Below are 27,370 nucleotides of genomic sequence, written 5' to 3'. Positions count from 1 at the left end.
GTTGGACAAGACCTTTCCTGTCTTGCTGATAATTGAAAGGATGAGAAACACAAGCAATTTTATGTTGTCGTAGACAGCAGAGAACCTAGAACAGGCAAAGCTGGTCCGAATCCGAAAATCTGTCTGAGCCGATCCGCGACCTAGCCCGGGCCCTGAATGGCTGTGCCTCCCGTTAAATTATCAGCAAAATCTCAAATCCCCAAAACAATCTCTCTAATGCGTACTCAAACCCACATGAATACTCGACGTCGTGCCGGAATCCCCAGTGGAACCCACCACTAATTTTTCCAGCCCCACCGTCAACCACCTGGAATTTGGAGACTGATGTGCCCAAAGCCACTGCGTTTTACGTTCACTATTCTCACAGCCCACTCTATAATAATTAGAACCCAAATTTATAAAATTCAAGGAAAGATCGGCTTACAAATTCCCATATCATTTTCCTTTTTTTATTCAGTTCACTTAAACCCCGCCGTGGATTGCGGCGGAAGTTTCGGGTCAGGCGACCGAGAATTCCAATGATTGGAAGAGGAATGCCGGGTTTTTCTCTAAGTGGGTATTGGTTGGAATCGACTGTGAGGCTTTGTATGGTTTGATCAGGGATAAGTAACGGGAACGCGGGTAAATTTATGACTTTAAATATTGTTTAAGCTTAATTATTCGACTAATTTTATGTTTTTGGAAGTTTAATCTCTGGGGTTCTGGAAAGTTTAGATTTTGAACATAATTTGAATTATTTTGAGCCGGTTTCCTTATGGAAGGGAAGTTCTTGCTTTAAGTGAGGTTGAGGGTGAGGGACAGAGTTTGGCTGTTAGCCAAGCGAATGGAGGAGTTTGTTCAGTGATTTTTCAACGTACGATTAAGTTCGAGTTGGATTATGAGAAGCATTGTTGCAAAGTTAGTTGCAGGTCAATTCTTAAGGATGTTAAACATGTTCCCAGTTTCATGTTCTTTAGACAGATTAAGTGCGTGGATAAAGGGAAAAATGCAGATTTTATTGGGGTTCCGGAACTCGAGTACATCCCGTACTGTTGATTGGTGAGGGAGAAAGGGATGAGAAGAAGAATAGGGTATGTTGTGATGCTTGTCGACTTTCGAACTTCAGGGATTCTTTGACTAGAGCATCTGCTGGCGATTGTTCTATTAAGTTCAGCTTGAGATACCCCAAGATTTTGTCACTGAGAAATAGGGATTCACTTGGGAAATTTTGGAGTGTTAAAAGCAAGGGTGACGCGACTTACTTTGGTATGATTTGGTTCAGGAGTGTTCGGGAATTATCACCTGAGTTTAAGAGTGTTCCAGCCTCCCAGGTTTAAAATATCAGTATGCAGAGGTTGGCTGTGCTGGTAGATTTTGTGTGAATACAAATATTGCTAAACACAAGGGAAGGACATATCCTGATGTTGGTTCAATAGACATGAGATTTGAAATGTTGTTGATATATGGTAAAGGAGAACCGGCATGGGGCATTGCGAACCCGCTGTCTATGGGTGATCAGCCCTATAGCCATAGCTATAATAAGCATCAGCCTTATGGTCCTTTGCCAGTACCGAGTCAGCAATTCGTTTGAGCAATAGCAGCAGGCTATTAAATATAAGCTATTAGATTAGCTACACATATCATTCAAGTAATGTTCCTGCTCTGTCCAGAGAAGTTGAAATTTCTGCTGAGGGAATACATGATAGACTTTCTGGTGTTCTGTGCATGGTAGGATGTAAAAGTCTATAAAAGTTTGCTATTCATGAATGCACCAACAATCTCTGCAACAAGGATTATCTGAACTGTTATGCAGGCACGCATCTTCGAGCCTTGAGCTTGCATGTTAAATGAGAAAAAGGTCAAAATCTTTATGAACTCATTCAAACTCTTTATATGAAATAAAACTGTACAAAATTTAAAACTTCATTTGATTTTTCCTTTTTTTTTTCCCAGAATAAGGTAAATAGGAAAGGGAAGATTAGGCATCTACTAGTAGTCCTTAACTGCAAGGATAATAAGCACTTATCTTTCACTTGATACCAAAGCACGAGTGAGACCATTGCATGGTTTCTGCATTTTCAGCACTTTTGATTCAATCGTGGTTACTCCAAAGTCATCCCCGGCCAGGTTTCTAATATTCGTTGTTACTTCAAAGTCATCCCCTGCCAATCACTAAGCAAGACCAGGACAGGATTTCAAGCAAGCAGACAATATGTGAAGCACGCAGCTGCCTGCATCAGGAACCCGTCTACTAAGTTGCTTGTAAAAGTGGGCATAGAAATATAGATAAACATGAGAACAAGTTTGGAATTTGTGAGTTTCATTCATTACATTAGAAAGTTGAACTTGACTTGAACTTCAACACCATCAAAAGAAGACATGCGTCGCCAATTGTTTTCAGATCAGATTATATAAGGTTTGCAAAAACCGAAACATAGAATTAGAAAAGTTTTCAGTTGGCATGGCAATAAAATGCACAAGTTGCTGGCGCAAAAAAACTTCAGCAAATCTGACTTGAGTTGAAACATCAATTAATAAGACAAAATATGTCATCCAAGGCCGAGGCCAACTATACATACACAGCCAGAACAAAGATTGTTGAACAAAATATGCACGTTTAAACTGAACTTGGGACAAAAAGTTACCTTAACATCATGCTGTAGACTTTTTGCCAGAAATGATACGAGAAATCTGCAGACCTCTGCTAAATGCCTCATTGAATAAGATTCTTGTCTGCATGGACTGGAATCCAGGCAACCATGATAGCAATGCCACAGGTGCTATGACAATTACTCCAAACAATATATCATACAGCCGTGCCAAAGAAACTACAGTCTCCCACACCACAGTGGATTGCAGAAAAGGTCTAAGCACTTGGGCAATGGATATCAGACCCCATCCCGTAGGAATGAATGCCATAAGACTTGTCACAAGATCAATAAATTTAAATGCAGTGAATTCCAGCAATAAGACAATCACAAGTACTGTAAGTGTAGTGACTACAAGCTGAACTACCCGATAGTAGATGTGCTCTTTTGCTGCATATTTGTCTCGAGCATATGCTATAACCACATAAATTCCAACAGCCACAATCACGTATATCCAAGATAGCAGATAAACAACTATACTGGTGCTTCCGCCAGCAATGCCCAACTGGTACACAATACCGTACTGGAAGAAGAAGAAACGAAGGTCTAAAATTATCTCTAGTAGTTTTCCCCAGAGACCTGTTGTTCTCAAATGGTCTTGTTCCTCATACCACCATATTTCCCAGCTCTTATCAGCTTCTGAAAACATACCTCTAGACCATATCCAATTCATAAAATCATCAAAATCATACACTGTCTTCAGCCAATCAAAGCCAGACGGGTTGAACACAAAAGGGGACATTATCCATGATACCACGAGGAACCAACTTGAAATGGTCATAGCTATGTAAACAAATGAATCCTTAGCAAGTGGGCTATGAGAAGCATACACTGCTAGAATAACACCAAGTTCAATTGCCTTCACAAAATGGCTTCGAGCATAAAGTCGATAATTTTCTGCAAAGCGCTTGTGCTCAACCACAAAACCACGTCCAGTGGCTCGGTATTTGGCACCCCCATGAAGTATGGTCCGGCCAAAGAAATGGGTTCGTGTTCCCATAGAGAAAGTGTAAAAAAATGATGCTAGCTGCATCTGCATTTTTACGAAGTCCCAAACTGCTGGAAGAAACCCATGTTCAAGAGAGTTCTCAATAATCATTGGAAGGGCAGTGAACAGACCAAGCTGTATTATAAACTGCTGATTCAAGATCGTTCCAAGTGCCTCATTGCTGACACTGTTATTCTTGGCTTCGCTCTCAACACCACTGAGCGCAAGATAGAGGCGGCCCCACAAAAATGTATAAACAGTCAGTACCACCATCATCGTATTAAAGTAGTGTCCGACAGTTGTGTAGAAAAAAGAAAACATCCGAAAGAAATCCAACCTATGACCCAATCGGTAGACATCTCTGCTTAATACCTGCTCGCCATTGCCACTGGCAACCTTGGCCTCAAACATAGAGATCTGATTCAATCCCACATCCCTTCCTTTACCCACCTGTATATATTCATGGTGTGTTACGTTGCCACCTCGCAGGGTGCAATTGAAGCCTGCAAATATGTCCTCACTGATATTAATCACTCTAGAAGCCTTGCTAATTCCACCCCTAGTCAAGAACCAGAATCGATCAAACACATCTGGATGACCATAGTGCATTCTCACCTTCAAAGGGTTTGCTAGAACACGCTGCCCGAGAGTCACAAAACTTGTTTCCTGAGCAGACATGAACCATGCAAGTGAGGAAACTGAACCCGTGAAGACATTCTCACGCACTCCTAGAATGGTTGGCTTCCTAATACCATAATTGGTCTTGAACTCCTCCAACAAATTCCGCATCTTGAGTGCCTCCTCAAAATAGTTGTCTTGGTTCATGTCAATGGTCTGAATTGCATCACCTCGAGTAAATACTATGGCATGATTCTGGTTCTCTGGTTTTCCTTCCCCAAGTTTCAAGGTCCCTGGCAACCTAATGCGATAGATCTCTACCTCCCTCTGCAGCTGTTGGTCATACTTCACAAGAACAGAGTAATACTCAACCTCGTCTCTTCCTAACTGAACCTCATCTACATAGGCAACTCGAAGAGCTTCATTATTTTTCATCAGATATAGAATTTCCTCAGCTCGGCTGTCTCCCTTCACCTTTTGCCGCCCATACAACTGGCAGGTGACTACATAAGTGAATTTCATCAAAGCACATCCATACTCATGTCCCTTGAACAACAGAGTTACACCGCTAACTGCCCGGCTAAGTTTCTTTGCAGTCGGTGGCTTAGTACCATCAACCAAACCATGGTTTTGGTTTAATGAATGTTGAGAAGAAATTTGTTGTATGCCTGTTCGAATGTCCATCTCAGATGCAGAATCAAGAAAATAAAGCATCTTAAGAGCCCTATAGTAGTACATCATTCCCCTAACTGTGCGGGATAATGTCTGCCCTCTGTATGATGCCCAAAGACGGAGATCCCTAGGCTTTGTTAGCCAAATATCATCACCATCATTCATCCCCTCTCTGTACATCCTTTCCATAAAATTTCTCCACTCGTCCTCATAGATCTTCTGAAGATAAAACAAGGTGGAAATGCCATCTTCATTTTCATCTTGAAGTGTTCCCTTCTTATACAATACTTCTTCATCATAGTACGGAGTTAGAACACTAAAAGCGATCATTTTCTCAACGTTAGGGGCATGAGGCATGTTCATAAAGACTGAGTTGCTAAAGAAAGCAATGCGCCTCCTTGCCTCCAGATTCAGAGGAACATTATGCATTGAATCCTTAGAATTAAGTATTGTTCCTAGACGCCTTAGCTGCTTATAGAAATCAGCATCCTCAGCATCAGGAAACTTGATAGCATTCTCAAAAAGCAGCCCTTCATCAGCTGCTGGATTTTTAGGTGCCAGACCTTCCTCACTCAACTGAAAAATGGACCTCTTCATCTTAGGAAACTCTCGAATACAGAGTTCATAAAGGGCCTGCAACAAATTTACTGCCTGACTCAGATCATTTTTCTGTTTCACTAGAAGATCAACAAGGGATACTAGCTTGGCATGAATTTTCTGTAGCACAGCCATCCTGTATGCTTCAGTTAACTTCCCATTCTGCACATTGAAATCTATCTCCTGGAACAATTTTAAGACTATGGAATACTCTTCAGTGCCATATTTAATGATTGTAAGAAGCAAATGCTTGACACTGTCATAGGCTTCAATAACAGCACACCGGCCATACTCATTCTTGCATATCTTCACCCAAAGCCGCATGTCACGTTCATTTGCCAGCTCTTTTGCCTGACTGAGAGCAAGAAGCAGCTCATTGCATAGAAGAAAACATGGCCAGCGAATTACCCTAATATTCCAACAATTCGGCGGCAGTTCCATGAGCTCAACTTCTCTATCACTAATCAGATCTTCCTCCCTCAAAGAAATAACTATTTCATTCCATATCAAGGCAAACCTTGTTGCTTCCACTTGGCTTGATTCAATCTTCTTGTACGGCTGGCCAAGTCCATATCTCAGCTTCAGTCGATGAATTGCATCACGAAGTTTCTTCACGAGTGTTGCTTTAGGACTTAGCAGCTGATCCTCTGGCATGAGATTAAATTGCATTGCACTAGCAAAGAACTGAAACCTAAGCCTAAGTTGTTCCATATTCCTGATTTCACCCAAATGCGAAAACAACCCAATTGTTGCACCAACGAAGGATGAAAAAACCGAATACCAAATTTGCAAATCTATGAAATAAATCAGAACAACAGGCATCCACAGCAACACGACAGCAATTCTGTTACTACTACCAAAAAACTCATGCCAATTATACCTAACACCCGAAAGACTCAAAAGCACCTTTGTTGGAGCAACCAGGGGCTTTATTTGAAGAAAATAACTGAATGAGAACTTCCAAACTAATACCACAAACCAAAACAAAGAATACCTGATATTATCAACTAAACCTTCCCTCAGTCCACGACCAACAAAAATTCGACTATGAAACCACCATGTCAACCAAGACAGAACCACCCAATCCAACCCTTCGATCCAATTCCTAACCCAAGGAACCAGAAAAAGCAACAATGACAACAACTCTGGAATAACATACACAAAGACAGCCTCAAGAAATGTAACAATCCTTTGGTTTGCTTCAAAAGACCACCTCCCATCAGCATTCTTCTCACTCCAAATCCTCCCATAAAAAACCCCAAACACAACGATCCAAGTCAAAGCAACCATACTCTTCAACACCATCCGTATTCCAAGCCACAGCGTCTCCTTCGAAACCAAACTATACTGAGTCCCAGCATCAAGCACAGATTGCAAAAACCGGAGACTGGCCCAGGTAATAAAAACCGTCAACAACTCCACCTGAACATCCCTTTCCTCCAAAGCTTCCCACAGATGCTCCGTTCCCGACCAAGCAACAATAATGGAGGCCTGTAAAAATAGAATTAGCAGAACCCATAGCCGATCAAAACTCCTAAACACATTCCAAAACGATCGTTGCTCAACAAACCCAGTTTTCCCAACTCTTTTATTCTTATCTACCGTATCAAAAAAATTACACCCGTAATCAATCGGCCATGTTAAACTCTTAAAACACCTTTTACTCCAAAAATACTCGTTTATATCATCGTAATTCCTCCAAGCAGAATGCGGCGCCGTTCCATTCCTACTACTATCCACTTCCGTTTTAATCGTTTGGTAAAACGGCATAACAATACATTTCAAGAAAGCACAGTCACCTGAAATCGAAGGCACGAAGGGTCTTCCCGTAAATTCATCGACGTGTTGTTCGACGAATTTGTTTAATTCCATTGCCATGTGATGATAAATGTAAGAGAGGAGTTCAGGAGCGAAGCGGAGATTTGCGGCTTCTCCCCAGATTAAGAGGTAAAGAGAAACGTAGAGGAGCTCGCGGGTGAGGTCGTTGCTGTTTCCACGGCGCGTGGAGAGGTGGAGCTGGGATTTGACGCCAAGGAAAGAGCACCAGGAAGTGTAGTTCTGGAGTAACTTCTGGCGGAATCTTCGGAGGACGCGGGGGTCGAGTTCCTCGTGGTTAATTGGAGGTGGTTGGAGACGCATTTGGGAGTTGGCTAAGTGGAGGACGAGGTGTTCCCTTTGGTTTCGAACGTTGTCCTTTTGGAAACCGAAGGAGACGCCTAACCAGTCCATCAAATCCATTTGAGTGGCAAAAGTGATGAACGGTGGTTTCGGGAGGTTAAAAGCCGGACGTAACAGCGCCGCCGCTACAGCGCGTACTTCGGGGTATTGGAGAGACGGATGGTCTGCTAGGAGGTCGTGAACAGGGATGATGTTGTAAACTTCTTGCATTGGCGGTGTAAGCGGTGATTGCTGTGTGCGTTGTTCTCCACCACGGCCCCGCGTGGGAACCGGACGTTGCCTTAGTGCACTCATGATTAGTTACTTCACTTCTCCTTTTCCTTATTTCTCTTCAAAACATCTCCTTTTCCATTGTTGCTGCTGACGCAAAGCATGAAAGACTGAAGCTCCGACTTGTTTTATGAAAGGAACAAGAAAGAGAGAACCTCAGAGTAAAAGTGAAAAAAGAGCACCATGGGAGAAATGAACAAGAAAAAAAAGCTAAAAGCAATGCTTTTTCTTCTTTTTGTTTCTGTATGAACACCTGCTAATACATAATATTATAAATTTTTAAAATTTTAATTGAAATTCAAATTAAAATTTTATATTATTTGATTTGATTTATTAATTTTTAAAACTTTTATATATTATTTTAATATAATTTAAAATATATTTAAATAAAGTTATATATAAAATAATTATTTCATTTTATAAAATTTTAACATATATAATTTTATTTTATTCAAATTTTTTTAATTTTTTATTTTTTAATTCAAATTTAATTTAAATTAAATTAAAAAATCAATTTAAATCAAATTTCAAATCGTTTTTAATTTTTTTCATTTTCGTTTCATCCCTGATTTTGGATGATACACGAAACTGAGGGATGATTCCTTGATACTTTTTGTGGTAATCTTTTCCTTTGTTGTTAGCTTTTTAGCGCAAATGCAGGAGACGCGAGTGAGGAGCACGGTGGCAGAGGCCCGCGACTATTACTACTACTACTAAGCACGCATCATTGATTGATGATTGAATAAGAATTGTATAGTAACAACGCATCAATCAATAATAATTCAATTTAATGATGCAGAATTTGATTGTGGATTTAACCTTATCGGTTACATTTAATATAAAGTATGAAAGTGGGAAAATTGGGTTGGGTTGGGTAAGTAGTTGTAACAGAACAATGCAACTAGAAAGCTAAGGGGCACAAGCAACGTTTGAGATGAACTAAAAAGCCCCCCCCCCCCTCCCTTTTTTTTTCATTTCTACAGGAGTTTTTAAGATTTTGTATGATTTATTTGGTTTTTTTCTTTTTTTTTTTTGAAAATTTTGAAGATTGATAAAAATTATTTAATTCTGTAAATTAAAATAATATGTATTATATTTAATAATTTAAAAATAATAATTAAAAATTATGTATTTAATATAATTTTGATAAAAAATTATAAATTAAATTCAAACTAAAATTTTTTATATTGAAATAAATAATTTTTATCAATTGAATTAACTTTTTATTGGTTAATTAATTTTTTTAAGTGATTAATTCAATCGGTTAAATTTATTTTATTCAATAAAAAAATTTTAAATTCGAATTATATCTACGATCATTTGTTAAAATCATCTCGAACGTTAAATTTATAATTATTTATATTAAATTATCTGATACAATACATCTTAATTTAATTTAAAGATCAAATGATTTATCTATTTTAAATTTTTTTATCAAAAAAAAAAAATTGGTGCGGTCGGGTTTGACTTTAAAATCTAGTAAGTTAGATTCTACAGACTTAATCTACATTTTTTTTTTGGTACAAAAAACTTGGAAGATGAAATATAAAAAAATAGTACCAAAAAGAATATGAAAACATTAAAAAAATTGTAAATATTAAAAATTAAACTTTTAATTTTATAAAAAAATTTGCTAAAAATTGCATTATATTATATATTATTTTGAAAGTTTTAAATATGAAAAAAATTATTTAGATTAAACACAAATTTGGTTAATAATATATATTATAGACTGAACTAGATATTATTTTGGCTTTTTTGTAATCGAGTTGGCTTGCCCCGAGAAAATTATTGGTTGTTTCAACCTTTGTTTATGAAGGACCGATTAAATTTTCATTTATATTGATCATAAAAAGGATATGCAGTAGGGCAGGTAGTGGGTAGTATGTGATAATACTAGGCTCTAGCCTCAGCTTTCTAACAGTGTCATTTTGTAGTAAGTAACTGGATATTTTCACTAGCTTTTTGTAAGCACTGCTGTAGCCCTTCGAAAGTAGAGAATGCCAACAAAAGAGGGACTACTTTAGTACCAACAACAACATAATTCATTAACCCATCTCCAAACAGATATGTTGATAGGACCGACGTCTATTGGCGGGAGTATTTAAGAAGTTTGAATTTTTTTAAAATAAAATTTTAATTTTAAATTTTATAAATAAAAAAATAAAATATTAAAAAAATTTATTTTTTTTAATAAAATTTGATTTGATACAATTTTAAATTAAATGATATTTAAAATGATTAGTGGGTCAAACTAAAAAAAAAAGTCGACTTAGTAATAGATTTTGAGATATTAATTTCAAAAAATTTTGTTTAGATTTGTCGATTTATATATTTATATTTATAAATTATTAAAATTTATATATTTAAGTTATATTTTATATAAAAATTATTTATTATAATTTATATTAAAATGAAAATATAAAATATATTTTTAAAATTTTTTTAATTTTATGTATAATTATTAAAATTTTAAATTATATAATATTTATATTTTATTTTTATATCAAATCATTATATTATATTTTAAATTATTAGATTTAATTTTATCTTTCGGAGCAAAAGTCATTAATTAACTCCCTTGCGCATCATGGTGATCCGACAACTTCTGACGAGGACTTGTCTCAACATTTTTCATGTAATTTTCTTCCTTCGTCGTGTGGAGAATAGAAGATTTCAATTACCTTTCGGAAGCAAAAGTAGCTATCCTTGCGTGCCGTAGAAATCAGACAAACCTTGTATGTCATCTGATGCTCTTCAAAATGCTGACAAGGGATCTTTATGGCAGTATTGAAAATGCAGTTCTTGATCTTGTCAAAAAATGTCAAAATCGGCATTTCGCATTCGTCAAATTGTCATGCATGATTATCAATCTTCGCCTCCTGAGCTGTTAAACAATCTTGGTTTCCAGAGAACTTCCCTTCAACCACAAGCAATAACAAGCAAAGGGTAAGGTTTAATGTGAAGTAGGGAGACTAAGGACAGCGTGTAGAGAAGACAGGTTGAGCACCAAGGCCAAGTAACCAATTTCTGCAACAAAACCGGCTATAAGGGTGCCGGTGACATGGTGGCGGAATTTTGGAACTTGTCCGAAAATGGGCAGCCAACCTGGACTGAAAAAATGGGCCTCAGCCTTTCATTGAGCAGAAAATTATCGGTTTGTTTTTGGGGTTGATTGGTTTCATGTTTAGGGCTGAAATTGGGCTCCTTTATAATTAGCACGCCATCCAATATATACATAACCCACTGAAGCCCACGCCATGGGCCTCCGTCAAACTAAACCATCCAAAAGAAATACAAAGTAATAAAAACAACGTGGCGTACATCCAACGCATCTCATCATTCTCATAGTGAAAGATCCCGAGGATATTGGATAGCGACCCGATTCGGTTCATCCGGATCACCCGTACTCAATATTCTAACCGCCTCTCTAAAAATCGGCCAAGCATTTATTATTTCATTTTGTTTTTTTGGCAAAAAGCTCCGATTGCTCGCCATTCTCCCCCTCTCTACTAGGGTTCTACTTCCAAATTTTCCGTCCAAACAAAAGCAAGAAACCCACCGCCAAACAGTACCTGAAAAAAAAACTCTAGCTATGGAGGACGACAGCGAGTACGATCCACAACTAATTGACGACGAAGAAGACGAGGAAATCACCCAGGAAGACGCGTGGGCGGTTATCTCTGCTTATTTCGATGAAAAAGGATTGGTTCGTCAACAGCTCGACTCCTTTGACGAGTTTATCCAAAACACGATGCAAGAAATTGTCGATGAATCGGCCGATATCGAGATCAGGCCCGAGTCACAGCACAATCCTGGTCACCAGTCTGACTTTGCAGAGGTTCCTTTTTGATTTTTTTTGAAGAAAAGTAAAATTTTCGGTTTTTAGGGTTGGAGTTAGTTTTTATCGAGTTTAATTGTAGGTTAATTGGTTCTTTGATTATCAGTTATGACATAAAAAATAATAAGGCTTAAAAGTAGCAGTGCGGTTTTGATTATTTTGACTGTTTGTTGATTGTCATGGTAATCGCCATAGCCGTTAAATTCTAATCTGTTATTTATTTTTCTATGTCGGAGATGTTTCCTTTCAATCATAAATTGCTTATGGATATATTTTTGCTTCCCTGTTTGCTTGCTTAGCATTTATCCCCTTAGCTGTATGGGATTCAAATCAAGCCCTAAGATTTAAAGTTTTTGTTCCTTACGTTGATTGTTTCTTTTGTTTGGGTTTCTGAATGCTAGTGCTTCTCTGCAGACTATCTATAAGATTAGCTTTGGTCAGATCTACCTAAGTAAACCTATGATGACAGAGTCCGATGGTGAAACTGCAACTTTATTTCCAAAAGCTGCAAGGTTGAGGAATCTCACATACTCAGCTCCCTTGTATGTTGATGTAACTAAAAGAGTTATAAAGAAAGGTCATGATGGTGAAGAAGTCACTGAGACTCAGGATTTTACCAAAGTGTTCATTGGGAAGGTTTGCCTTCCAAACTTTCTATTTGTAAATAGGTGAGTTTAACTTTTAACATTGACTCATTTTCCGTATTTTGCATGTTATTAGGTTCCCATAATGCTTCGATCAAGTTATTGCACACTATATCAAAATTCAGAGAAGGATCTGACTGAGCTTGGGGAGTGTCCATATGATCAGGGTGGGTATTTCATTATTAATGGGAGTGAAAAGGTTCTAATTGCCCAGGAGAAGATGAGCACAAATCATGTCTATGTCTTCAAAAAGAGGCAGCCAAATAAATATGCGTATGTGGCAGAAGTTCGGTCCATGGCAGAGTCCCAGAATAGGCCACCAAGTACCATGTTTGTGCGGATGCTTTCACGGACTAGTGCCAAAGGGGTAAAGATAATTACTTCTGGCATTTGGGATGCTTTTCTCCACCATCCAATCATTCAATGCAGTTGATAGTTGCAAAAGCAAATGGTTTTACATTTTTGTTGGTTTTTTTGCATAAACTGCAGGGCTCTTCAGGGCAGTACATTCGTGCTACTCTTCCATATATTCGGACTGAAATTCCTATCATAATCGTCTTTCGGGCTTTGGGATTTGTTGCTGACAAGGACATATTGGAGCATATATGCTACGACTTCTCTGATACCCAGATGATGGAGTTGCTGCGGCCTTCCTTAGAAGAAGCATTTGTGATTCAAAACCAGCAGGTGCTTCTTCTTCTTCTTCTTCTATTTTTTGAAGGTGCTGCTCAGTTTGAAAGGTTGATTGCGGGGAGTGTTATTGTGGCTTCATGCTCCTTTCTGAGCTATGTTTTGTGCACTGATCATTTCTATCACCTTGTAGATTTTTATTTTCATCGAAGTTGCACCTTTACAGTCTATCCATCTGAGATGTTGAGTTTAATGATTATGACATGGTTAAAACTCGGTCATGATCCTCTTGTGATGTTGATAATTTCTGCTGCTTGTTTTTTTTGTGGCTTACCTTATTGAACCTCACTAATGTGGCTATGTTTTTCTCCTCTACCTCAGGTTGCTCTAGATTATATCGGTAAAAGAGGAGCAACTGTTGGTGTTACCAGAGAAAAGAGGATTAAGTATGTGTGGTGTTGGCAAATTTAATTGGGTGATGAAATGTTTAGTGTGAACATTTGTAGTGCTTATTGAGAAGCTTCTAAGCATCTTCCTTACAGGTATGCTAAAGAGATCCTTCAAAAGGAAATGCTTCCTCATGTTGGTGTTGGAGATTTTTGTGAGACAAAGAAAGCTTATTATTTTGGGTAGGTATAGTTTAAATTACTGTGGTTGTGTTTTTGTATTCTGAATCTTACTAAATTATTGTTTTTTTCAGGTATATCATTCATCGGCTGCTTCTTTGTGCACTTGGCCGGAGGGCAGAAGATGATAGAGATCATTATGGCAACAAGAGGCTGGACCTTGCTGGTCCTTTACTTGGAGGCCTCTTTAGAATGGTTTGTTTTTAGTTTGATAATTATCCAAATGTCCAATGCTCATTATCATTTTGACAGCTTATCTGATCTTTGGTTTTGACTTCTACTGCTGCAGCTTTTTCGAAAGTTAACTAGGGATGTGAGATCTTATGTGCAGAAGGTTCTTTCCCTTAATCATTGCCTTTTACATCTCACTGCAATTTGGCTTTTATATTTCCTGGATTTGTGCTTAAGGATTTTATGGATGGATGGTAGTGTGTGGATAACGGAAAGGATGTAAACCTGCAATTTGCTATCAAAGCAAAAACCATTACAAGTGGCCTTAAATACTCACTTGCTACTGGAAATTGGGGGCAAGCAAATGCAGCTGGTACAAGAGCTGGAGTGTCGCAGGTTAGAGCTGATTATTCAGTTATTTATTTGGAGTTTGATGTGAATTTTCCCTATCCCAAGATTTTTGCCATAGCATAAAGTACCTGTGCCTCCACCACTTTGCCTTCCCAAGTTGGAAGTCCTCATATGATGGTCATGTGTCTTCTTTTCTAGGTGTTAAACCGTTTGACATATGCCTCCACCTTGTCACACTTGCGAAGGCTCAATTCTCCTATAGGACGTGAAGGTAAAACATATTACTGCTGTTATTAGTATTCATTTATCCTGCCTATTCCAACATGCATTGATTAGCATCATTTGTTTTTTTTTTTTATCAGGGAAATTGGCTAAACCACGTCAATTGCATAATTCGCAGTGGGGAATGATGTGTCCAGCTGAGACACCAGAAGGACAGGTGACTATTTTGCCTTTTAAGTAAACCTCCGTATTTATTTATTGAATAACAACCCTTCTCACTATGTTTCACTCATAATTATGGTTTGTGGCTGCATCAGGCCTGTGGACTTGTAAAGAATCTTGCCTTGATGGTATACATAACTGTTGGATCAGCTGCATATCCTATTCTTGAATTTTTGGAAGAATGGGGTACGGAGAATTTTGAGGTGCATACTCTTCATAGTTTTCTAACCAATTTATACCTTTTTTCTATTATTTTGACCTAGTTTGATGTTTTTCTTCAATTTTCAGGAAATCTCACCTGCGGTTATTCCTCAAGCTACAAAAATTTTTGTCAATGGTTGCTGGGTTGGTGTGCATCGGAATCCTGATATGCTTGTGACAACATTGAGACGGTTGAGAAGACGGGTATTGTAGTCTGTGTACTGGACTATTATAATAATTTTTCAGCATAAGTGGAGTTTCATCTAGAGAAACTGCTACATGGTTAGAAGTAATCTATGATGTGGAGTTATGTTATTAATTTTATAGAAGTATTGTTTGTTGCAACATGGAGTCCCAGCATGATTGGCAAGCATTTACTGTGACATCATAAGTTGAAAAGAATGCTGTTTGTGTTTGGTTGCTGATGGATCGATTATATGTGCAGGTTGATGTCAACACTGAAGTTGGTGTTGTAAGAGATATTCGTTTAAAAGAACTTAGAATATATACCGACTATGGTCGTTGCAGTCGGCCATTGTTCATTGTGGAGAAGCAAAGGCTTCTAATAAAAAAGAAAGACATTCATGCACTGCAACAAAGGGTGAGCCGCTTGTAGCCTGCTATATTTTCTCATACTTAACTTTATCTCCTTCCTTTGTATTCATTGGTTTTCTTCTTTCAGGAAAGCCCAGAAGATGGTGGCTGGCATGATCTTGTAGCAAAGGGATTTATCGAATATATTGACACAGAAGAAGAGGAGACAACAATGATTTCCATGACCATCAATGTGAGTAAAAGGGGTTGTAATGGGTCAGAATCTAGAGTAGTGACATTTAAATGCAACTAAACTTCTTGGAAGGATATAAGGCAATCTCAAAATTTTAATTGTTTAAATTCTGTTCCAGGATCTTGTCCAAGCAAGAACCAATCCTGAGGAAGCTTATTCCGAAACTTATACCCATTGTGAGATCCACCCTTCATTGATTTTAGGTGTTTGTGCTTCAATTATACCATTCCCTGATCATAATCAGGTATGCTTATGCTTATGATGAACATCATCTGATTGGATATGTTTAAATTTTTGTTCTATTTTACTCATTTTTTGTTGATACTACTCAATTTTTGTCAATTGTATCAGTCCCCACGTAATACCTATCAATCTGCTATGGGTAAGCAAGCAATGGGTATTTATGTCACTAACTACCAATTTCGAATGGTATGTATGGCTTCTTATTTACATGATTATAACTCTGTTATACCTGGGAAATATCATGATGATTTATGTTTCCATGTGTTACTTAGGATACATTGGCCTATGTTCTCTACTATCCCCAAAAGCCACTTGTTACTACACGAGCTATGGAACATCTCCACTTTCGGCAGCTTCCTGCTGGCATTGTAAATTTGAAAATTTATTATCTGTTTTCTTAGTTGCTTTCTTTTTTGCTATAATCCTTATAATTGTTTCTCTGCCTCTCTTTCTGTCATAGAATGCTATTGTGGCCATTGCCTGCTATTCCGGATATAACCAAGAAGATTCTGTTATTATGAATCAATCTTCAATAGACCGTGGGTTCTTCCGATCACTTTTCTTCCGTTCCTACCGGTAAGATTCTGTTGATAACTCTTTTTCCTATTTTTCCTATTTTAGATATGGGGCCTATTAGATCCCATACTTGAGCTTGTTCTTACTCCTTATTAATGTTCATTGTAAATTTCCATCCTTTGCACGTTGCAGGGATGAGGAGAAAAAAATGGGCACCCTTGTCAAAGAAGATTTTGGTCGACCAGATAGGGCTAATACTATGGTGAGAACTGAGCATGGCTTCACTTGTTTGTTGCTTTTTGCCACTTCAAAAATTACTATTATAATATAAAACCAAATCCTAGAACTATGATTTAAAATATGCAAATGGTTCAAATGTGAAACTAATTCAAACATAATTCTTCTATTAAAAAAGTAAATTATGTGTTTTCTTTGACAAGGGATGGAAATTGAATTTTTAATTTTTGAAAAAATATTATTGTTTTTTGTATCTAAATGACTTTTCTACTTTTTCTCAAAAAAAAAAAAAAAAAAAATGAGCTCATATTAAATCTTAGGCTTGAGTGATACCATGGAAAAGGGTATTGGCATGGAGAAATAGATTTCCATTTGTTGCTTGCCCCTTGTGTAAGTGTTGGCGTTTGACAAATATTTTTGCAGGGAATGAGGCATGGCTCTTATGATAAATTGGATGATGATGGTCTTGCACCTCCTGTAAGTGCAAAATTTAGCATGCTGCTTCTATGTTCATCCCTTGGTCATACAAAATTAGTTTGACTTAACCACTCTTTCCTGAAATTAAATTATTGTTATCCATTAGGGAACAAGAGTTTCAGGTGAGGATGTAATCATTGGAAAGACCACCCCTATTTCTCAGGAGGAAGCTCAGGGTCAAGCATTGCGCTATTCAAGACGTGATCATAGCATAAGCTTACGTCACAGTGAAACAGGCATAGTGGACCAAGTAAAGACTTTTCAAATTGTTGTTACTAATAATTTTAAGTGGAGATATTGCGTTCATGTTATCATTTTAATTAATGTACAATTGGAGTAGGTGCTTGTGTTTTGGTGATTTCTTCTTTTTACTAACTAATTTTATTCTTTGCCAGGTTCTATTGACAACTAATGCTGATGGGTTGAGATTTGTGAAAGTAAGAGTAAGATCTGTTCGGATTCCCCAGATTGGAGACAAGTTTAGCAGTAGGCATGGTCAAAAGGGAACAGTTGGCATGACTTACACACAGGAAGACATGCCTTGGACTGTGGAAGGCATCACACCTGATGTCATTGTGAACCCCCATGCTATTCCTTCTCGAATGACAATTGGTCAGCTTATTGAGTGTATCATGGGGAAAGTTGCAGCTCACATGGGCAAGGAAGGGGATGCTACTCCTTTTACAGATGTCACTGTAAGTTGTAATCTCTTGATTTTTGGATTTTGATGAATTGGGTATTTTCTTGAATTAAGTTTATTTGATGTTTTCTGACTATGTTAAAATAGGTAACCACTAGAAAGCTTATGCATATACTGCTAGATTTGGACTAGAAAGCTTATGCTTATGCTACTAGATTTGGAAATCTAAATGATGGGCTTTACTAGCTCTAGGTGCATTTTAGAGACTATGGATATAGTTTAATCTCTTTTTTCCTTGTTTGATGTTTTAGGTGGACAATATAAGCAGAGCACTTCATAAATGTGGTTATCAAATGCGTGGTTTCGAGACCATGTATAATGGGCACACGGGCAGGCGGCTTACTTCTATGATATTCCTGGGGCCCACATATTACCAAAGACTAAAGCACATGGTTGATGATAAGATCCATTCACGTGGTCGGGGTCCTGTGCAGATTCTCACGAGGCAGCCTGCAGAGGGACGATCCCGTGATGGTGGTCTTCGTTTCGGAGAGATGGAAAGAGATTGCATGATAGCGCATGGTGCTGCTCATTTTCTTAAGGAGAGATTGTTTGACCAAAGTGATGCATACAGGGTCCACGTTTGTGAGCGATGTGGGTTGATTGCTATTGCAAATCTAAAGAAGAACTCATTTGAGTGCAGAGGGTGCAAGAATAAAACTGATATTGTTCAGGTAATCCTTTTCTTTCCCTTGTTTTATTACGCCCTTCTTCATACTCCACTCTTGTCTTATCTTCATATTCCCCAACCATCCCTTTAACCTTTTTAAAAAAAATGGTAAGAAGTAGAAGTCAAAGCTCTTAGGTTTGTCTCTAATGTGCCCTTGGTCGGCATCGTGATAATGTTATGCTGCAGGTGCACATTCCTTACGCCTGTAAGTTGCTCTTCCAAGAGCTTATGGCCATGGCGATTGCTCCAAGAATGCTTACAAAGGAACTGCCCAAAGACCATAAGAAGAAGGGAGCCTAAGATGCGTGATCAAGTAAGGTCCAGCTTTCTTTCTCTTCATTTAGAAGCCCTATATAGGACAATATTTTTTTTCTACGAGGTGCACAAAGACAGTGTTGGGTCTGTGATGTTGAGATGGATAGTTTTGCCAAATTTGGCTACTGGCCAACTCTTGCCTTATTCGCTGGGAGAGAAAGTGAAAGTGGGGTAAGAGGTTCTTCGTGCTTGTAATAATCTCACATAACCGAGAGTCACTCCATGTGTTTATGGTGGAGATTCTGTATGATCTAATGTTATTCCTCTGGTTTGATGTTGTTGTAATCCTATCCAGAACCAGAACGTTGTACTTATTATTGCTAATCTTGAATTTTTTGGGTACTGTTACCAAATTTTGAAAAAAGTAGGAAAAATATACCATTATATTTAATACTTGCAACTACTACTATCTTTTTTTGTGTGTTTTTAATTGGATTTTTTTCTTTATATAGAGGATTAAAGCATGAGATGGTTTTTTGTTCGTCATTGTTCTTAGGCCTGTAATAAAATATAAATTCGCTGAAAGCCCCAAGCTTCTGCGACGAATAACGCCGTCGATGCTCTTGCGTCTTCCTCTATGAACCGAGTCTTTTCATTTATGCATGGCGAGAAAGAAAAATGGAGAACAAAGAGGCTGAGACACAACAGCCCAAGGAGAACAAGAAGAAGACGAAGAAGAAGGGCCGCCAGGTTAGAAAATTAGGTGTGGGTTGAGTGTGTACATAAATATATATATATATATATATATATATGAGAGAAATTATCTATATAATAAAATTTTTTAATTTCACAAAAAATAAGATATGTATCATCATTTTAATTCATTTGGGAAATTAAAAAATTTTACTGTATCAAATAATATATATATATATGTATATTTATATAAGGAAAATTAGTTGTGGGTTGGGTGACCTCGCATTCTTTCCATTCTTAAACACAAGATTTTGGTATTTTCCTCAATGTATCAACTTTGATACGTATCTAATCTAAGGTTCACGGCAAAGAAAAATTTGACCCAAATATTTTTTTGTCTGATCAAACTTGGAAATAATACTCGTACTCTTTTTAGCATGAAATTGTGAGAACCACAAAAGCATGAATCTCTTTTCTCTTCATTCTGAAGTTCAATCTCTCCTGTTCTTTGCACGGAATTGCCCCCTGAAGCGCACGTACTATGGGAGTTGGAGTTGGAGTTGGAGTTGGATTCGAACTTTGAGGAATCAACGATCCAGATATCCTCGACAGCAATATTAAGTGTTTGGAGTGTTCGATCAAAAGATCGGTGGGACACCCCATATTTCTCTCGTGTGCATTCAGTCTGAAAATTAACCGCAATGATCGTCCCTGGCCCCCGCTTCTGTATAGCCATCTCATTCATCTAGATGGTCAGCTTGTGGTCATTCGATTTGAACTTTCACATCTTCGGCCTGAAAATGGTAATCAATACATTGGAAAATTTACTCTTTGAAAATGGATCAGTCACGCGTTTCTCTGTGCTTTGAAATTTGCTATCTGTGATCATCAAAAAGTTATGTTTGAAGACGATTTACCTCGTCTTCTAGAAAAGTTTTCAGAAAGTATGGACTAACTTAGAACCACCCTCCTTGGAAATTTCAACTAAACAAACTGATGAGCTAAGCCACGAAAAGTAAATGTAAAATTGGGAACAAACCGACAAATAGCAACTCCTAACAACCAAAAAAAAAACAAAAGAGAAACAAAAAGCTGTTTTTTTTTTTTTTTGGTTCATTTCTTGATGAGCTAAGAGGCAATTTCCCGTTCACACTTTCACAACCATCGAAATTAATTTTCCAAAGAAGGGTTATGCGTTAAACATACCTTTAGTTGTCATACGAACACGATGATCTTTTCCTGACAACAAAATTTTAAAAGAAAGAGCAAAACGACAACGTAAAATGGCGACATGTGCGTGAAAATGTCTTATTAAGAGAAAAATTGCGCACACAAACAAAAAACATCAATTCAATCAAATTAAAAAACACTGAAAATGTGGGGCAGAGCCCCACCCAAAAAAAAAAAAAGCTGGTCTCAACTTTGACAAACAGATAAATCGACATCTGTTACTAAATGAGCTTTAGGCCCATGACCCCACCAATATACCTTCTTTGTGGTGATGTCTTCTAGAAGGGACAAATCTTCCCATGTTTTTATCACATATCAAAATCATGATCTGGACTGTCCGATACATCTGTGCATCATATGGATGCTTGATCACCGATGATCCAGTCGTAAATAATAGCACCGGTTTTCCTATTCGTGATATTTTTTAAGTGGATCAGCATTGAGATATTTTTTTAAGTTTTTGTTTGATTTTGAAAGCGGCACCTTCCTTCTAGAACTGCAGCAGAGCGAGATGATTGGGGAAAAAATTAATGTAATGTTTAAATTCTTAAATATAATAAATATATTTTATAGTTACTTAATAAAGCCAATAAAAGAACGAACAAAATTAAATATATTAATAAAAATAATTTTTTTTAAAAAAATTAAATACATTGATTTAGAAAAGGATCGAGAGATAGTCATGTTTCTAGTAATAAAATTAACGTCTGTTAATTTCGATCATGTTAATAAAAAATTGTGTGAGAAATGAGATATAAATAGAAAAATTTACGTATTACAAATACATGGGGTAAAATTATAATTTATTAAAATTTTTTATGATATTTATAGTAAATATAAGAAGCTTTTTGGGGTGAAATTTTAATGAGAAATATATAAAATATCAAATATTCATCTCTCTAACCAATAAAAATCAAAATTAGAAAATTAATTATGTTTTCTGTCTAAAATTGGAAACTCAAAACTGAAATAAAAAACATTAGCCATTTAAAATTACACTGACAGCGGGTAGCTAATTTCGCCACGTGGCAAATCCACATAGGATGGCTTCACATCCTCTAGCAGACCAGAAATTATTTTTGTTTTTTAATTCTTATTTAAACAGTAAGAGCTGTAATAAAATATGGAGCAGATTGGAAAAAAAAAAAAAAGCAGCAGAAACGCTAAAAAATTAGAAAAAGATAATACTCTATAATGAGTCGGATTCCTCTATAAAATGGGCCTAGCCGATAGACGCTCTCTTCCACTCCATTTCCAGGTCACTTTCTCTTTTGTTTATACTTTTTTCTCGTAAAGCAGCCATTGATTTGAATCTTTAGTGGAGAGGTTTCAATCGGTTTCTAATTCTATCCCTTCTTTTCTTTCAAAACGAACTCAGGGGTTGTCGGATTTTCGGCTCCCTTCAAGGTACGTTATTGTTATTTTTTTTTTTGTATTGTCTAGCCTGGCCTTTATTGTTTAATTATGATCTCCGTGTTGTATCGTTTGATTGAGTAAGCTTTGGGTTTTTTGTTTTTGGAACTAGAATTGAAATGCAGAAAAAAAAAAGAAATTTCCTCTTTGTTTTCAAGGAAAAGTCTCGAAATTGTTAGCTAAAATCTATTGGAAAATAGTTTAAGATTTGCCCTTTCGTTTTTTATTTGAGACATTGAAGAAATTAGAGAAGCCTTAACTTACAGAAACAAGAATTAATAGACTAATAGTTCCCAAAACCCTCGTTTGTGATTGAAGCCATTGATTAAAATAATTCTGCACAAAGGATCAATGTTATGTTCTCTGAAACTTCGATTTAATTTAGTAACGGGAAATTTTGTTCTTTTTTAGAGTTAAAAAGGATCTAGTTTGGGTCGGCCGTGTCCCATCGACGGCGGAGGGGTCTGTCGGTGGTGGCTGCTTGGAAGCTTCGTATTTTGTTCGAACAAGTTAATTAATTGCTGGGTTTTTTCGTGTTTCACCTAATTTGAACCTAACAAAGTAGAACACAGTGGGTTGCCGTTTGCAGTTTGTGCTTCACCTAAACTGAAGGATGTCTTAAATTTTTTTACTCACCTGTGGTTTGTGGGGGCAAAATGGTCATTTGATTTGCAGCTACGTTAATGGGAACCCCACAAATTAGACAAGTAGGTGTTGAAGTGGATCGGCTAAAAGATGCCACTGACAAAGGCCAAAGTTACGGAATACTTGATTAATGATTACTATCCCTCTTTTCTTCGATTACCTTTCTGTAGTTTTAAGTCATTTTCAGTGTGATCTAAACGCCTAATCAAAGGCTTATAATTTGATGAAAATTGAAGGATTTTAACAGCACTATGAAAGTGTAGGACTTAAAGCATCTTAACTGGAAATTAACTGTCAAAGCATTCGAATTGAATTTCCTATAGATGTTTTTCAGGCCAGAAGAAGAAAGAGCTGGTAAGTGGTAGGAAATTTGCATATCAGAGAGAGAAGTGAAAATTGAAGTAAAGTACAAACAGAAACTTTACTGAAATATCAGTGCTTACCATTGTACATCATTTTGTATTATTATAAAAAACCACCCCTTTACTGCTATTGTGATTTAAATGCATGAATATAAGTTGTGGGTCCCTAAATTTGCTTTTTATTATCCATTTGGTAGAGGGGTGCAAAAACTTTTTGGCCCTTTCTGTTAGAAAATGTGAATCAAGCTGTGGGGTGGGGCCTTATCTCTTTGGTGCTTTTCACATGTCTTTTGCATATATACTTGGGAGTCTTTTATGCTAGTGCTACCATAATCACATTCATTTTTCTGCTTTTAGACTTGTTGCCATCCTCTCTTTCTGTTGTCTAGTTGCTAAGTAGTTGCTTGTTTATTAGGTATGTCTGGGATTTCTGCGTGCTGATCCTGTTTCATTTTTGTTGTCTCAGAAGTTGAGTGTCCTAGTGGTTAATCTGAGTTTTTAGAACAGATCCATGGCTTTTGAGCAATATTATGCCCAGGAATGGAAGACTGTCCCCGGTGCTTCAACATCTGAGAATTTAAACGGTAGCTTTGACTGCAATATCTGCTTAGACTTTGCACATGAGCCAATTGTCACTCTCTGCGGCCACCTCTACTGCTGGCCCTGCATCTATAAGTGGCTTCATGTCCAGAGTGCCTCCCTCGCTTCAGATGAGCACCCACAATGTCCAGTTTGCAAAGCTGATATATCCCACACCACAATGGTGCCCCTTTATGGTCGGGGCCAATCTGATTCCGAGCTTCAAGGCAAGGCACTTTATAGGGGTATGGTGATACCCCCTAGGCCACCGGCTCGTGGTACCCAAGCTCTTTTATCAACTACATCCCCGAATGGTCAGCAGCTTCCATATCGTAATCCTTATCAAAATCAAAATTACGACCCCCATGCTCCTTACTATGAAGAGGATTCATCCCCACCATTGCTTAACCTCGGAGGCACCACAGTGACCGGGTTTCATCATCCCGTAATCGGGATGTTTGGAGAGATGGTATATGCGAGAGTGTTTGGAAATTCAGAAAGCTTATACACTTATCCAAACTCGTACCACCTAGCGGGAAGTAGTAGCCCAAGATTGAGAAGGCTTGAGATGCAGGCTGACAAGTCACTAAATAGAATTTCCATTTTCCTCTTCTGGTGTTTCCTTTTGTGCCTTATCCTATTTTGAGTTTCTTATTTACCTTTTTGTACACTGTAAAGAACCACGATGTAAACTTATGGTATAGGTGGATGAGATCATATTATATGATATATAATCTTAGATTTTATCTGAAATTGATTTGCCATTTTCGACTAATATGCACTGCAATTTCAGGGAAATCGTAATTATTTTATGTTAAAAAGAGAGTTTTGTGATTAGTTCATCAAAAAAAAGGTCGACATTTCATTTGACAAGTATTAAAAAAGACCCAAAGCTTCCCTCCCTTCCCTTCGCATCAACTTCGCTAAGCACGTCAACGGCACAGGAAAAGCCATCGACCACTCATGAAGAAGGGTCACTGACTCACAGCTTACAAGCCACATCGAAGTCTTGAAAATCGGATAACAAATCCAAATTGCAGCCAAATCCCTCTCCCCACTTCGCCACCATCTAATACCTTTGGTTTTAAGCTATTGTTAACAATTGGGATATGAAACCAATTTGTCAAACAGAAGTCAAAAACGGCTTTATTACGTTGACAAATGTCAAAACCTTCATTTAACTCTGAGTGCAAATTGGACAACGAGTGTTAAAGATTATTTTAGCACGAAAGCCTCTAAACAAAGGTTCTGCTTTCGTAATATTATTTTCCTTTCATTGATATTAATGTCATAGTATTTAAATTATAATAAAATATTTAAAATAATAACTAAATTTTAAAAATAATTAATATAATATTTTACTTATTTTTAATATTATTAACTTTATATAATAACACGTAATATATAAATAATTTTTAAATAATATATTAAAAAAATTTTAAAATCAAATGTCATATTAAATATTTTATTGTAATTTTATTTTTTATTTATCCAAAAATACAAATATAAATCAAATCATACACACTATCAACTAATTTTTTATCTAAATTTTCGAATCCTCTTCACCACATTGAATCTCTTTTCTAAACCAAACTAAACTCTAATGACGAGCAACAACCCATAAAATGGGATTTCCAGAATCTTTGATAAGGTCATAAAGCCATGATCATGATAGGTCTAAAGTCCCGAAAAACTCGGTAGCTAGTGACTTTCAATCTATATTATTGCACTGATTCAATTATATGATATGAATTTTTTTTTTCTTCATTTGTCTTTTTTTGCCCAAATTCTTTAATAAATTGACTCATTGTCCTTTATTTATTGTTTTGTCAGAACCATTTATATATTATTCGTGGCATTTGCTTCGGTTAATACAAATTCACATCCAAACTTTTAAAATAATTGTTTTTTTGACTCGGCTCCTTTCGTCATCTCCCACTCTTTCAATGTGGTAGGGTCGTTTCGAACCGAGTGAATTATGGCTTGTTGCTTGCGTTTGGGTTCAATTATGTTATGCTAACAACCTATCAACCGCGTGATTACAAAAAAAATAGTGATGTGTTATAAAGTTTGAATTCGAGTTCAATCAATCTCAAATTACATCTCTAATATAAAAAAAAAAATTAATTCTGTCATTATCAAATAGTTAGAGATGACATCAGATCGAAAAAATAAATTTTTATTTGACTCAACTTCGACCTGACATTTTAATATAGATATCTAAATTCGATTTAATATTAAAATATTATTTTTTTCATATTTAACTTGAGTCATATATTCATAAATTATAATTAATCGAAATTAATTTAATATAATATTTATAAAATATTATTTTTAATATAAATTATATTTTAATTATACATTAATATAGTATTTTTATTAAGTAAATATATTAAATTTTAATATTAAATAATAGTTTTATTAAATCCAACTTCAACTCAAAACGATTTTAAAAAAAGTTCCTACTTGATTTTGATTTTTTAAAAAAAAATTCAAATTTATAACGTCAAGACAAATCGAAATCCGTTAAATATAAAAAATTAATTATATTTTTATTTTTTTGTATAAACCATAGTAATACTTGTATCAGTAAGGAATTTTGATTAATTGAAGATAATTAATTATGTGTTATTTCGATTTATAATTGTGAATGAACGTGAAACATTAGATTTAAGGTTTTCAGTTTTCGAAATTTTATAGCACAATGTGAAAAGCAAGATAATATGACCTGAAAAAGTAACCTAAACAAGATTCGATTGATCAAAAGTAGACGATTCTTTAGTGATTTTCCAGGATTTAACAACAAAAGGATTGATTCTAAGTTCGAATATTTTTTAATAACTTTGTGAGAAAGTGAATGATAAGGTGATATATACTTTTTAAAGTCTGGTTAAAAAATATATTCGTGATAAGATAAGCGAAGTTAGGTACAAAAAGAAGATTAAGCAGTAAATTTAATAAAAGAAAGAAAATTAAATAGTAAATTTTATATGAAAAATTATTGTACGTGTTAAAATTTTTTAAGAAAGATAGTAACCCATGCTTATCTCTAATTATATCTATGTGAAAATCTATTAATTTTATTTGTAAAATTAAAAATTTTCACTATTATTAATGTATTATTCTCAAAAGAAAGAAAGAAAAAACTCTATCTTTAATTCTTGTTATTAGTAAAAATTTTGAATATGAGATTGTAATGATCATTACTATTTAAGATCAGTGTTGGGTTATTTTGACTATGAGATTTCTATCCCACATTTCTTTTTTTTTTTTTATATGCTGATTCATTCATAACTTGCACTTTTCAGGCTCCAATAGGAAGAAGAAACACATGGATGGATAGGTGAAAGACAAAAAGAAAATAGAAAATCTAATGACAAGACAAAAAGAAAAAAAAAAAAATGTGCTGGGCATGTGGGTGGGTGGCTGACTGGCTAGTTTTGATTTCATGGGCATTGCTTTCATTGGTTTGACTGGCAAAACCTTTTTCATATGTTAGATCAGAAGCACTTCCAATTAAGCACGGCCCCGAAAAGCACTAAAGCCTGCCTCCACTTTTGTTAGGACTTGGAACTGTTTTATTAACTGTGTTTCATGCCGAAGTTTCTTCACCATTTTCTTCTAACACAAGACAAGCATATTGTTTTTGTTCCAACCTAACAAAGACAAAGGGTAAGAGAAAATTTGAATAGATTTCCACTTGCA

The 27,370-nt window shown here is 36.2% G+C and overlaps 2 protein-coding genes, 1 non-coding gene and 2 pseudogenes across 6 annotated transcripts; 3 read left to right on the top strand and 2 right to left on the bottom strand.

Annotated features, from left to right (window-relative positions):
• The first annotated feature begins 206 nt into the window (after positions 1-206).
• LOC149510621 (uncharacterized) lies at positions 207-1,728 on the top strand (annotated as a pseudogene).
• Positions 1,585-8,195, bottom strand: LOC111280309 (callose synthase 11 pseudogene; annotated as a pseudogene). The gene is made up of 2 exons (XR_016335253.1): positions 2,625-8,195; positions 1,585-2,210 (listed from the first exon to the last, which is right to left on the bottom strand). The product of XR_016335253.1 is annotated as a callose synthase 11 pseudogene (transcript).
• On the bottom strand, positions 4,905-4,982 carry LOC149510620 (small nucleolar RNA J33). Its single transcript, XR_016335274.1, has one exon. It is a non-coding gene; the product is annotated as a small nucleolar RNA J33 (small nucleolar RNA).
• A 3,219-nt stretch (positions 8,196-11,414) lies between the features above and the next one.
• Positions 11,415-19,206, top strand: NRPB2 (DNA-directed RNA polymerase family protein). 2 transcript variants are annotated; one of them, XM_022867622.2, is made up of 25 exons: positions 11,415-11,791; positions 12,206-12,427; positions 12,512-12,802; positions 12,925-13,122; positions 13,447-13,511; positions 13,608-13,694; positions 13,766-13,886; positions 13,981-14,025; positions 14,121-14,258; positions 14,412-14,484; positions 14,576-14,652; positions 14,753-14,860; positions 14,946-15,062; positions 15,304-15,459; positions 15,541-15,645; positions 15,764-15,889; positions 15,997-16,074; positions 16,161-16,256; positions 16,349-16,464; positions 16,597-16,666; positions 17,065-17,118; positions 17,225-17,368; positions 17,514-17,813; positions 18,070-18,492; positions 18,675-19,206. In XM_022867622.2, the coding sequence occupies exons 1-25, from the start codon at positions 11,546-11,548 to the stop codon at positions 18,786-18,788; spliced, it is 3,570 nt and encodes a 1,189-aa protein (XP_022723357.1). In that variant the 5' UTR covers positions 11,415-11,545; the 3' UTR covers positions 18,789-19,206. The 2 variants fall into 2 exon arrangements, with proteins under 2 accessions (XP_022723357.1, XP_089613234.1); XM_089757108.1 differs by lacking the exons at positions 17,065-17,118; positions 17,225-17,368.
• Positions 19,207-21,802: 2,596 nt separating this feature from the next.
• LOC111280711 (E3 ubiquitin-protein ligase RMA1H1-like) lies at positions 21,803-24,418 on the top strand. 2 transcript variants are annotated; one of them, XM_022868129.2, is made up of 3 exons: positions 21,803-21,924; positions 22,045-22,073; positions 23,553-24,418. In XM_022868129.2, exon 3 carries the CDS (start codon positions 23,598-23,600, stop codon positions 24,309-24,311), a length of 714 nt encoding a protein of 237 aa, XP_022723864.1. In that variant the 5' UTR covers positions 21,803-21,924; positions 22,045-22,073; positions 23,553-23,597; the 3' UTR covers positions 24,312-24,418. The 2 variants fall into 2 exon arrangements, with proteins under 2 accessions (XP_022723864.1, XP_022723862.1); XM_022868127.2 differs by having other exon boundaries at positions 21,912-22,073.
• Positions 24,419-27,370: the final 2,952 nt, after the last annotated feature.

The sequence above is a fragment of the Durio zibethinus genome, chromosome 28 (assembly GCF_047325235.1).
Source record: "Durio zibethinus cultivar Kanyao isolate XHJ-2024 chromosome 28, ASM4732523v1, whole genome shotgun sequence".
Classification (NCBI taxonomy): Eukaryota; Viridiplantae; Streptophyta; class Magnoliopsida; order Malvales; family Malvaceae; genus Durio; species Durio zibethinus.
The sequence above is the reverse complement of the archived record's forward strand: the minus strand, read 5'-3'. Positions and strand labels throughout refer to the sequence as shown.

Bases quoted from the DNA above. Each gene is read 5' to 3' on its own strand.
- NRPB2 (XM_022867622.2), top strand. From the start codon at position 11,546: ATGGAGGACGACAGCGAGTACGATCCACAACTAATTGACGACGAAGAA. The intron at 13,887-13,980 runs GTTTGTTTTTAG...CTACTGCTGCAG, and splicing joins TTGGAGGCCTCTTTAGAATG to CTTTTTCGAAAGTTAACTAG. The intron at 14,485-14,575 runs GTAAAACATATT...TTTTTTTATCAG, and splicing joins TTCTCCTATAGGACGTGAAG to GGAAATTGGCTAAACCACGT.
- LOC111280711 (XM_022868129.2), top strand. From the start codon at position 23,598: ATGGCTTTTGAGCAATATTATGCCCAGGAATGGAAGACTGTCCCCGGT.